The 14,217-nt window shown below is 32.4% G+C and overlaps 1 protein-coding gene across 1 annotated transcript in view; it reads right to left on the bottom strand.

Moving 5' to 3' along the window:
* Positions 1 to 13,920, bottom strand: part of LOC145266482 (uncharacterized) — a 108,951-nt gene extending 95,031 nt beyond the window's left edge. The window contains exon 1 of the mRNA XM_080122200.1: positions 11,900 to 13,920. Within this exon, the coding sequence (XP_079978326.1) occupies positions 11,900 to 11,969 (70 nt within the window). The 5' untranslated portion in view covers positions 11,970 to 13,920. The remainder of the gene's footprint in view (positions 1 to 11,899) is intronic.
* Positions 13,921 to 14,217: the final 297 nt, after the last annotated feature.

The raw sequence follows: 14,217 nt of genomic DNA, 5'->3' as shown, positions 1-14,217 counted from the left end.
GAGGAGGGTGTTTCGAATATAGACTCCAAGCCCGTGCATATGTCTGTCAGTCCTTAGGGCAGAGTGGGAGATATCCTGGCATGTAAAAATAGTTAGAGGGAATGGAGGAGTGTAGGTTAGTCTCACTTAGTGCTAAGATATCCGAGGTGTTTGTTAGGAGAAATGCTTCAACATGATTTAAATTAGTTCTAAGCCCACGGATGTTCGTAAATGCAAGCCTCAAGGGAGAAGACAGGTTGGTTTTGTTTTGAGTTTCTCGGTATTATATCAAAAGTTCATTTGTTGTGTCTTAAGTAATGTTACAAAGTACAAATAAGTGATAATAATAGTATACTTTGCTTTTCAAAAAAAAAAAACCCAAAAAAAACAAAACCATATACTGATACAAAAATCAATATCTTTGGTCTTCAATCTGACGCGTTTCCATTTATTTTGTTTGGATATTTATCATACAATGGTAATAAATTATATGTGTACTGGCAACTGCTGCCGTGTAGTTCATTATAAAAAAGCGTCTATTTTAAAAATCTCCCGAGCCGCATATTTTTTAAAGAGAAATTTAATCACAATACATTATTGTTTGAAGAACCGATATTCTATATATTTTATACTGATTTTTTTTTTATAAAGAAAGAAATTAAAACTTTCAGAGTTTGTCTGGCTTTACTTTATTCTGTAGATATTTGATATATAAATATATAAATATATTTTATTATTTTTCTTTTGCCTCCTGTTCCCCTTACCTCACCCTTTTTTTTAACCAAGTAAGATCTGTGACTTACTTGTAGTTTCATTAAATACTTTTATATGCAAAATCCGATCCTGCATTTTGCTAATTCCTGCCCTCTGATGAGAAGGAGAGTATTTCTTCGAAACTCCGTTGATTAAGGACTATCCACTTATCTTGTGTTTTCTTTTTTAAAATTAAATATGTTTTTAGCTCTTTTTCAAGATGTCTTTTAACATGTTTTATTAATCATTTGTTCATATATATATATATATATATATATATATATATATATATATATATATATATACACACACACACACATATATATATATATATATATATATATATATATATATATATACTGGCAGAAGTACCCGTCGTTGACTGCGTTCACAAACAGCCTACAGAAAATGGACTGTGATTAATGAAAGTATGATAGGTTATGAAAAGGAGGGGTTGTAAGGAGATAGGTTTTGATACTCAAAAATTTTACCCTAAGCAAAATATGATGAAAGTAAAGATAATTTTCGCGAAAATATATTTTTTATATCAACTTTGTTTCCAATCATAGCCAAGAGTGACCAACAAAATGATGTTTCCTTATAAAGAGAAAATGTTATATATATGATAATATAAATATACAAGAAATAAATGTTACCATAGTCAATAAAAGTTACTTTTATGGTAGAAAAGTTCATTGTTTTGTATTTTTAAGTAGTTTGTAAAAAAATGTTTTTCTTTTAATTCACGAACCGGTTTTAAAAAAATCAAAATGGCAGCGACTTTGAAATTAAGAGCCCCGTTTTCAATTTGAAGTAGGGGCACCTGAGCATTCTGTGTCACCAATTTATGAGAGTTCCGTCAACGTAAGGGATATTTATAAACATATTTTAATGTTTTCCGTTATTTTGTGCTTGAGGAATATTCTATTATGGCATGTGTAGGTTATATAAAAATTCATTTAAGTAGTTATCGCCTCAAATTTCGTTTTAATTCCGGTTCGCTGAAATGATTTCAAGTAAAGAGCATTAAAAACTATTTTAAAACAAAAAAAAAACATGAACTGAACTTTTATTGACTATGGTAACATTTATTTCATGTATATTTATTTTTTCGGGTAGTCGTTTGTTGGCTTTTCTGCTAAACACTCTTACTAAATAATATCGACGAAATATCGAAAAACAAAAGAAACAAAAACAGTTTTGAAAAATAATGAAGCTTTACTTACTTTAGTAAAATAATCCGAAACACCAAATGGGATATTAAAAAAGTAAACACGTAATTACTTTAGTTTTTTAAAGCAAAGAATCGATATAAATATGAATAAGAAGAAAATACCGCCCTTTTCAAGCAGAACAGCTTTGTTTCAGTTTTACAGTATTGAACGGTGTAGTATTGCGCCGTCGGATTCAGGCTTGTACTATTGTAATGTAAAGATTTCTCTTCTACAGTTTAATAGATGTTGAACTTTAAAGAACCCCAACATCTATTAAACTGAGGAACAGAAATAGCAAATAACTGTGTTCACAAGATAAAATTTACTCTAGGATAGCGATACAAAATAGTTTTAAAACTTACAAAAACAATAGAAAATAAACAATAAATAAATTAAATAAACATGAATATACATAAACGATTGCACATATATGTATATGTATATATGTATATATATATGTATATATATATGTGCATATATGTGTGTACACATATATATATTTATATATAAACTAACATTAATAAAAAAAACACTAACCTAGATTTAAAAAAGATCAAGAAGCTAAATAGCTCCAGGCTAAATAGAGCACACACAAAGGAACAGGTCAACCAGAGGTCAAATAGGCCTTTGTCCGATAGATGCATTCTCATTGGCTGATAGGAAGGGCGCAGTGGATACTAGAAAGCTGATTGGCTAACTAAAATTTCAATAGAAGATGCGCATATAAAAACGACAAACAACCACAGAATTCGCGCATAATCCTAGAGTGGATGAAACGCGAAATATTCAGTGTAGCTTAATCGCCATATACATTTTATAACTTACTATATATATATATATATATATATATATATATATATATATATATATATATATATATATATATATGTGTGTGTGTGTGTGTGTTCGATATATGATAAAATGATGACAATTTTCACCTTTAACTAACCAAAAAGGCCATTCTTCCGCAAATATTTTGTAATTACAATTCAAAATTAATACTGCAGCGTGTTGTCGATTTATATACAAATTTTGTCTCCATTATTAAAAAATATAATTAACTTATTTTTGCTTCACTCTCTCAACTATGTAATCCAACGTAAGAAATAGCAAATATTTCTTCCTCTTTAGAGTTACTCCTCCCACAACCCCCAAATCATCGGTGTTTTTTTTTTTATCACAGTCTTATTTATCCTTATGACCCCGGGAAGTAGTCACATATATGGATGCAATATTATACGTTTTATTCTCTAAATGTTTTCCTCATCAGATAGACCGTTATAACAGGATTTTCTACAGCTTCTTGCCCTCCGTACTAACCAAGAGCTTCAATTACTAAATATATTACTACTATTACTACTATTGTTCTTTATTTGGTTTATTATTGTTTATACTTTGTTTAAGTTTGCTTCTATTATTTTTAGCAGTTTCATTTTTTGTGGTTACTTGGATACCTATATCTGCTTTTTGTGACTATGCGTTAAATTCTACAGATATCGTAGCTTTATTCTGTGTTTGCTTCTTATTATTCCAGTTAATGTTTTACATTTACTGTTATTGTTATATTATTTATATAGACTCATCAATTGTCGTATAAAGTTCAGACATTGAATAACTATTTTTAATGTCATTACTATTACTTCTATTAATATTATTATCATTATTGTTATTTGTATTACTATTAATATAACTACATTTATTATTTAGCTTTTTTACCAATATTCGGTAAATAAGAAAGATGTTTCTTTTAGCGAATCAGTCTTTATTTTGGTAATAATAGCTGACAGCTTTACATATTAAACATAACAAGGAAATGTTCACGCACAAGTACTTTACATCATCATCATCATCATCATCATCATCATCATCATCATCATCATCATCATCATGACAGGCTCCTTGCCCGGACCAATGTGACTCTTCCTCTCTAGAGTTTCCTGTCTTCCATCAGCTGCCTCAGATCTTCAGGTTCACAGTTGACGACGTGTGCTATTTGCTGGATGTACGTGGATCTAGGTCGTCCTTTGCTTGCGCGTCCGTGTTGTGGAGTCCATAGCAATACATCACTCACCAATTCATGCTTGCTCCTCAGACAATGACCAGCAAATCGTAGGCGTCTTTCTCTGATGGTTTTTAAATCAAACCAGAATTCTATACCGCATCGACTGCCACACGGGTAGCCAAGGGTCGCTACTTGGCCACAGCTATCGCAAGTTTACTACATCACCAAAAGCGAGCAAAATGTAAACATACCATCAAAATATCCACCTTTAATGTACGGACACTTCAACCCACATCTTAAATATCAGAACTTGTTGCTTCATCCAAAGAACACGATATCGATATTGTGTGTATTCAAGAGCACCATCTCTTCTACAACGACATAGACACAAAGTACCATAAAATTGGTAACAGCTGGACACTAGTATCAGCGTCAACATGGAAAAATTCGACAAATAGTACCATTGGGGGAGTATGACTTCTGCTTAGCTCTCGAGCATTGAAATCATTGAAAAGTGCTGAGAAGATAACACAAAGGATAATTCTTGCTACCTTCAATCGTAATCCTACTGTTATTTGTTGCTACAGCCCTACCAACGTCAATGACAAGCAAAAGATCCTGAATTTCTACGATGAACTCTCAGCAATAATGCACTCAATCCCCAAACATAATTTATTGGTTATCGGAGGTGACATGACATAGGATGGGAAGACAGCAAGCATAAGTTCTCTTTCCATGATGGAACAAACCGAAATGGAGAGTATCTATTAACTTTTCTCCTTGAAAACAACATACAATGCATGAATACCCGTTTTCAGAAAAGACCCGGTAAGCTCTGGACCCATCAATCTCCAAATGGAGACAAGGCACAACTAGACTATCTTTTTATGAATAAATAGCTGTCATAACTGTGAAGCTTTTAGCAGTTTCTATGGTGTGTCTACTGATCATAGGATTGTAACCTCTAAGTTGAAGTTAAGTCTACGAGCGAGCAAAACTAAAAAATCATCTAGACAGCCCTACAACTGGTCAACGTTATCACACGACAATCAGATCAAAAATTCATATTAGAACTGCGAAACAGATTTGATGCTTTACAAGCACAAGTGCAGGAATCAACTGCTAATACCACCTATGAAAACTTCGTTAGATCGCACCAAGAAGCAGCAAAGAAGTGTATACCTCTGAAGCCCAAAGTAAAGCGAAAAGTACCGTGTGAAAATGACAAAATAATATCAAAACGAGACAAGTTAAAAAACATAATCAAAAAGCAACATAAATACCCTACTCGACAGAATACAAAATTAAGGAAGCAGGCACTTCAAGAGCTTAGTATGATGTACCTATCAGAACAACAGAAGTATGTTCAAGAACAAATAGATCGAATCCAGAATGCAGCAGATAACAAACAATCCTATCTGGCTTGGCAAGTAGTAAATGAGATATCTGAGTGCAAACGATCTGCCAAAGCTAAGTTAAAGGCAAACACTCCGAAAAATGCATGTTTGAAATGGAAAGCACATTTTGAAAAGCTACTCGGAAACAAACCAGAAGTGACAGACCAACCAATTCAGCCGATTGTTGTACAGGAACTCGATAGCGAGAAGGGTGATATTAAAATGGAGGAACTTCTAACTGTACTAAAGAAGATCAAGAAATGTAAAGCCGCAGGTTTAGATAACATACCTCCTGAAGTATGGAAGACAGGTGGCTTCAATGACATCCTTCTTAATTCATGCAATTCTGTATATAAACAAAAAGTTAGTCATACATGGAAGGAAGGATGCATACTTTCCTTCCCCAAGAAAGGTGATCTAAACATACCAAGCAACTACAGAGGAATAACACTCCAATTGCAGTAAAAGTCTACAATGCCATGCTTCTCAACCGTATCCAACCAAAGATCGAAGAAGTGCTCAGGAAGAACCAAAATGGATTTAGAAAGAATCGCTTTACTACTAGTCAAATACTTACTGTTAGGAGACTGATTGAAGGAGTCAAAGCAAAAAACATTGAGGCAGTCATGATCTTTGTAGAATTATTCAAAGCATTCGATTCTGTATATAGAGGAAAATGGCCAACATACTAAAAGCATATGCCATTCCAAATGAAGTCATTAATGCTATCATGACGCTATATGAGCACACTCGAGCAATGGTCAGGTCGTCAGATGGGGACACTGAATTTTTCGACATCCGCACTGGGGTTCTACAAGGAAATACTCTTGCCCATTTTTCTTTTTATTGTCTGTCTTGACTTTGTACTTCGCACCTTTGTTGATATACACAACACGCTAAGCTCCACCCTAAATGAACCCAGAAACAGACGTCATCAATCAGCATACATAACTGATGCAGATTACGCAGACGATATTGCTTTGTTCGCGAACAACACTGCTGATGCGCAAATACTGTTACGTAAGCTAGAAAAGTCTGCAAATGACATTGGTCTCCACATTAATGCGAATAAGACAAAGTTTATGACTTTCAATGCGAAAGGAGAGATCAGGGCTCTGGTTGGATCAACACCGAAAGAAGTTTACGTATCTGGGCAGCAACATAACTTCCACAGAGAGATATCAAAATTCGCATCTCAAAAGCATGAGTACTTTACAGTTTATATTAATAGATTTTCACAATACGAAAAACGTTTAATCGCTTAACAGTTTCGCATCTGTCTTTTTAAAACGATTTTTTTCAAAATATGATCCGGTATTATTAAGCTGTGTACACAACTAACATTTTAATGCCAATTTGATTAGGTGTTTTTAAAAAAAGAAAACTACAGTTCTGTTTGGTTTAAAATATGCTTTTGTGAAATACGAACAAGAACTATTATGATTTTTCGGTACTTTCAATTAAACAAAAACATATCGTAGCATTATTATTATTATTATTATTATTATTATTATTATTATTATTATTATTATTATTATTATTATTATTATTATTATTATTATTATTATTATTATTATTATTATTTGTATAATGTTACATTTAATTGCAAAATCAATTCGAAAAAAAATTCAACATGGGACGTATTCATAAATAAAAAAAATAACAGACTAAAAATAACAGTGCCCAACAGTGACCGCCACTGCCACGAAGTTGCATTAACGACCTTAAAAGAGCATCTACTACCATGAATGACAGTACCCGCTACTGGATGACAGGGCCCGACATTTAAAAACAAGCGATTTGTCCATAAGTATCCATCAGTATCCACCTTTGTAAAGACATGACTACAAATACAATGGATTTCATTTCAGAATAGTTAAATGGAACAAAACTGATCATGATCAGTAACTGCAGAAGAGTCCAGTGCCAGCCAGCAAAAATAACAACCTCAGTTTCATTTTAGAGCATTTTAATCAGGGCCACGCCGGAAATCGACTGTGATAGTTGTAAAGCCACACAAGGCCAACCAGGAAACGTCAGAAAACGTCTCTATACAGCATTAACTACCAGTTGCTATTATTATTCACCACAGGCATCTAATGACAGTCAGTGTCCCATAATTGAAGACAGACAATTTCAGTTAGAAGCATTCTAGTGGAGGTCGACAATGATCATGGCCGCCAGTGAGTTCCAGTTTCAAAACCAGCCAGTGGCGCTAGACATGCCAGTAAACGCCCCTGGCCAGCATTAATCGTCAGTAACTAACAAAGATGACAATCACAACCAGTGGCTTCTGCTAGCTGCAACTGCCAGACATTTCCCGATAGTAGAAGCCAGATGATTTCAATTAGACCACGACTGCTATTTTCCGTGATAAGGAGATACTCTGTATTGTAATTCTTAGAAGATCTATGGATTAAAAGTTAGTTTATTCTTTTGTCTAGATACCTGATAAACATAGAAACTATGTACACTAACTGTATTTTTTCATCATTACTTTTGCTTTCTCCCTTTCTTTCTTTCTTTCTTTCTTTCTCCCTCTCCCCCCCTCTCTCTCTCCCTTTATATATATACATATATATACATATATATACATATATATATACACACACATATATATATATACACATATATATATATATATATATATATATATATATATATATATATATATACATACAATATAATGAAATGATTGCAAAAATTTCCCTCTGGGCTAAAATATCGTAGGTTTGCAAGAACATATGCCACATACCAATTTATTATGTCTAGATTATTAGCCACTATCTTATGTAACTTAGAACGCCATTTTAGACGCATTTGGTCGTTATAATAAAATCCTACATTACATCCTAGGAGAAACATCATCACAATCGCAATATGGTAGTCTGTGTGTCTGTGTGTCTGTCTGTCTGTGTACATTTCCCTACGCAATAACTCTGTCAATTTTTAGTCTATAGACTCGAAATTTGAAATACCGGGTACTGAGATTTGGGAAAATCGATGTGACGGATGTCAGCCAGAAATTTGGCTGTTAAGGGGTTAAAGTTCAACGATTTGACCTTTGAGAACTCTACCAAACTCCTCCGACAATTTTGGGTCTAGACACTTGAAATTTTAGATATAGGTTCCTTGAACATGGATCTAACTTAATAAAGTGATTTGAGCCCGAAACAATAAATTTTAAGGGGTCATAATAGGGGTCAAAGTTTTAAAAAATTAACCATTTTTTTTGTTTTTTTGCTTTTTTTGCACAGCATACACCTCCAAACATCCGAGCAACGCCGGGCACCCCTGCTAGTATATATATAAAGCTGAATGTCTGTGCGTATGTATGTGTGTGTGTGTGTTGTCACGAATAGGTTCCTCTATGGTTGACTATTTTAAAAAACTGATTACATATAATGATAGAAGATGTATCGAGACACAGGAATGGGTATGTTTGATCCTGCAAAACGGTGGTTCATTAAAATTGTGGGGTCTGCGTTCGCGCCTGGTCCACAAAGTATGGAAATAAAAAATGTAAAAATTAAAAAAAACGTTTACAAGTGTTTTTGATATAGATGTACATAAGAATACTTTGATAAGTATGTTTTAACTTAAATAGGGATGGTATAATAAAATTGTGGGGTCTGCGTTCGCGCCTGACCTCCATAGAATGGAAATAGGCACAAACTTTAATAAAGACTTTTCATATCTATCTGCGTAAGTGTACTTTGATAATTATGTTTCAGTTTGAAGAAATAAGGTATAATAAAATTATGGTGTGTTCGTTCGCACCTGACCTCCATAGAATGGAAATATGTCACAAAGTTTAACAAGGTTTTTTAATATAGATCCACAGAATATTGTGATAAGTGTTTCAGTGTGAACAGTTGTGGTATAATAAATTATGGGGTTTATCTATTTTATTTTTACTTTCATCATATTTTGCTTTGGTTTTGATACTTCCAAATTCAACCCAAATTTACAATCCTTCCTTTTCATAACCTATCATACTTTCATAAATCAGAGTCCATTTTTGTAGGCTGTTTTGAACCCAGTCAACGACGAGTACTTTTGCTAGTATATATATATATATATATATATATATATATATATACATATATATATGTATATATATATACGTGTATCTATATTGGTGTCTGTGTTAACCGTTAAAATAGGTTATTTATTCACATAAAAAATAATAGGTTAAACGAAAACATATAAGTTATTGTTGTTGCTGTAATTTTAATATTTTGTGTAAGACACCATCCTTTATGAGAAATATATATTTTGTAAAAAAAAAAAATGGTTGAATATGAAACTTTTGTTAAAAAAACGTAAACATTTCCAAATTTGAAAAATGCCTTATTTAAAAATTCTTCGATGAGGTTTCTGTGTCTTCACACGTCCACCAACTTCGCTTAAATGTGTATATTTGTAACGCTAGGAAGGGAAGAGGTCATTTTGTTTGTTTGTCTGTTTGTTGTTGGTGCGGTATAGTCTTCATTACACACGCGTCACTTTTTATTGTCTGAATTATTAAAATGTAAAATATATTCATGAACCACATTTTTTATGTGAGAAAACACCCTCTTCCTATATATATATATATATATAAACTTAGTGAATTAAAAGAAGAGAGTAAATTCAACTCTATAAGAGAAGACATATCGGGATAATACAAAGCTCAACAAATTTCTTCGGAGCTTATATAAGTGACAATAAAAGTAGAAAATGAAATCACAAAAAACTATATATTGGTATATATAGAATTATTCATTTATTTAATAAGGATATACAAACATTTAATTAGGGGATACAGGGGACTCTTTATACCAAAATTATTCCCCTACAAAATGTATGTATACCTTTATTGAATAAATGAATCATTCTATATTTACCAATATATAGTTTTTGTGACTGCATTTTCTACTTTTATTATCCCCTATATATATATATATATATATATATATATATATATATATATATATATATATATATATATATATATAGTAATGTGATTGATAATTAAACTAGTAATTTTACATTAAAATACACTCTGCTCTTTAGACTATTGTTCTAATCGCCTTTAAATGATATATATATATATATATATATATATATATATATATATATATATGATTACTTCATATAATCACAAATTAATATACGAAAGTATAATTTTATGCGTAAATTCTCAGTATTTATTTCAACAGTGCTCAATAAATAGGCAGAGCTACGTAGTAAGTTGTGAAAATATATATGGCAATTAAGCTACACAAAATATTTCGCGTTTCATTCTAGTGAGAATTCGTCAAAGTCCGACGAATTCTCACAAGAATGAAACATAGAATATTCTTTGTAGCTTAATTACCGTATATATTTTGATAACTTACTATATATCAATAGATAACCAATAGACATGATACCATATAATTTCTCCCAATTATAGATTAAATAGTACGGTAGATTAAATTTTCCCGCCTTAATTGTGCAACTAGTCTAGGAGAAGGAAAATTCGAAGTGGCACTAATCTTTCTCTACTTATTCTGGCATTGTTAAAGCCCTCATAGATTTCTACGTATTCCATGACTTAAAAGAGATCGCTTCAGAATATGTGTCTTTTTATTCCGCCTGAATGGATCAGAAAGTATTCTAAATTGCATGGTGTTATTATACTGAGCTGATGCATTCACGACCGAAAAGTTTCATCTATCTGTTGCAGAGATTGACGGTGTGATATTCTAAGAAAGAAACACCTATCATGGACGTGTGTCAGAAGCAGAGATGTGTCATTGAATTTCTGGCAAATATGCAATAAGAATAGTGGTGACTAATTAGAAAAATAAATTTTTATGTACAAAGATCGCTCGTGTTTTCATAGTTTTTCAAATTTTCAATTAAGGAGGTTTTATTTTTGAATGACCCTCACACACGCACGCACACACGCACACACACACACACACACACACACACACACACACACACACACACACACACACACACACACACACACACACACACACACACATATATCTTTCTATAAATTTATTTTTTTGTGTGTTTATCTCTATACACTAGAAATTATCAGATGGAACAAACCTGAAACGACTGTTCTCAGTATCGATGTAACTGTACTGAATTCCTATGAGCGCAAAAAACTTACAAAATATTCGAACCTCAAAAATGATTTGAAAGAGCGTGGTCTCTGAAAAAAATTATTATGCCGCAGGGGCAATTGGTGTAATTAAACATTTCCTGTAATCCCCGGAAACCATGTTACGAAATCTAGATCGCAGCCTTAACAGGGACAATGGCAATCCTTAAAATTCTTAAAAAAAAAAAAAAATGGATTTCGGCCTGTAGCAACTAACCAAACAACAACAACAACAACAACAACAACAATAATAATAATAATAATAATAATAATAATAATAATAACAACAACAACAAGAACGAGACCCTTGTAAGTGTAACGGTAGTCCTGCGTATTATTATTATTATTATTATTATTATTATTATTATTATCACAAAAAAAACGGCCGAATAAACTAACGTTTTCTCACCTGTTTTGGCGTATGCAATTAGCACCAAGGTAATAACACAAAGGTATGTGATTTCCAGTTTTGTAGTCATTTTGTTCAGGTAAAAAAGGGAGCTGCTGCGATAGTCCGACGTTCAGTAGAAAATGAATCCAATGCTTTTCAGGCCGTGGGTCGTCAGTTATCGACACCCCCACTCCCAATTTACCTGTGCGCTCTTTTTTTTTTTTTTTTTTGATTAGCGGTTCACCTGTGTGCGCGTGATCTGTCTTTCACTCATTTTGTCTGTTTCTGATTTTCTCCTTCTCTTCCCTTTTTTTCAATTTTTTTTTAAAGCTGGTCACTTAAACAAGTCAGACATGTGCGTTTCGTAAATGATGGTTTTTTTTTTTTTTTTTTTTTTTACTTTTATCCGATCTTTGTGAAATTGTTTATTGTGTATTCATTTCTGTTTAGTATTTTTTTTTGCTCGTGAATTTCGTTTGTTTTTCTTTCTTACGAAGCGTTTTATTATTTTTTCAAAACTTGGTTTCTGTCTAAGGTTTTCTGTTTTAGGGGAAGTGTATTTCTAAACCTTTATTCCTTAATTCTTTTTTCGACGGAATTTCTATATTCTTTTCATACTTACTAAATTCTTTCGTTCATTCGGAACCCTTCTTTTCAAGGTTTACTTTCTATTATAAGCATTTTTTTCTATATGTTTTTGATTTTAATCTTAATCGTCTCTTTCCATCGTGATTCATTTTATTTTTTCTTTTCTTTTTTTTTGTCTAAGCCTTTTCTTTCTCGGTATTATTCTATTTATTTCTCTTTTTATTTTATCGTTCTTTAGAAGCTTTTATTTCTTTATTTCCTTATAAAATTTTCTTTCCTGAGCTCCAAAGAAAACTTAAAAAGACATTTTTAAAAATTAAATTTTTTTTTTCAAGACTTCCTTTGTTTTCAAAAATCTCTTGATTACCAAGAAAAGGCGTTAAATTATGGTTTATTTTTGCTTTTGCACTTTTTTTTTCATTTGTCGATAAATATAATCCATTTCTCTGTTCGTATTAATACACATATATATTATTTCTAGATTTTTCATGAGTTGTGTAGATTATATTTAGACAAAAAACTAGAAAAATGTAGAAATCTACTAAATTCTTCAAATGAAATGCTTGCAAACTAAACATATAATTCAGTTTACTGAGAGATAATTAAAAAATACGCATCAAATAATTTGAATAAATGAAAAAACTAAATAATAAAAACCAATCCACTTAAATACAGTGACCCATAACTTAAGTGAAACATCAAAATCGTTTTTGTGGGTTGTAATATGGATCATAATTATCATATATTAGTATGTAAGAGATAAAAACAAGACATGGTTATAGCTAACAAGAGAATCAGGCGATCGGGTTGGTGTGTATCTGCTATAGCAAGATTGCTTTTGTTTCTGGCAGTGGAGTACGCAAAAAACTGTTGTAAACAAAAGATCGGAAATACAGTGATGAATAGAAATGGAGGATGGTAATTAAGGATTTTATTTATAGGTTTCAATGGAGACTGCTTAACTATAAAAATGCAACAGAATATAAATCTATTCAATCTAACGTAATAATGTCTTTTGGGAATCAAACACAAACATTTCTGTGTAGCTATTTTAGTAACAAATACATACTGTATTATATATAATTATATTTTACACACACACACACACACACACACACACACACACACACACACACACACACACACATATATATATACACAGTAAACATAAAATCAAATCATTATAATAGCGTCTCATACTATCTCGAAGCCCATTCCTCAGGTCCACATCGGAGAATACCTCCCTTAGGCGACAGTCTGTGAGGATGTATTCAATAGTCTGCACATCGGCGTCGTAGTCATCTCTGACGTCGTATTCTCATGTGCCGGACAAGCTTCGTTGTTGTCTTTAACTGATTCATTCCACCGACGCAGGCGTAAAGATGCTGATGTGGTTCACTTGAAGCCTGTGATGTTTCTTGCGGAGCGTTTCGACGTGGGATTTGTATGACAGTGTCTTATCGAGTGTTCGAGGACACGTAGCAAGGCTTCGTGTGGCGTCTTTGTTAATCTTTCGAGAGACAAATTGCTGCATGCTGCACTACACTCATCTCGGAAAAAATAAATTTCAGCTCGCGATTTTTGCAAATGTTTTGTGTTAATCTGATGCTTTTTGATAACAGTAAGAACTGTACACATATTCAGGCCTCTAAATAGTTTTGAGTTATCATGTTTCCATGGGATAACTTCGAAAATACTTCAAACAGTTTGGAGAAGTATAACCCAAACATTTGATCGTTTTCTACTTT

The sequence above is a fragment of the Euprymna scolopes genome, chromosome 41 (genome assembly GCF_053919585.1).
Source record: "Euprymna scolopes isolate OS-2025 chromosome 41, ASM5391958v1, whole genome shotgun sequence".
NCBI classification, from domain to species: Eukaryota; Metazoa; Mollusca; class Cephalopoda; order Sepiida; family Sepiolidae; genus Euprymna; species Euprymna scolopes.
The sequence above is the reverse complement of the archived record's forward strand: the minus strand, read 5'-3'. Positions and strand labels throughout refer to the sequence as shown.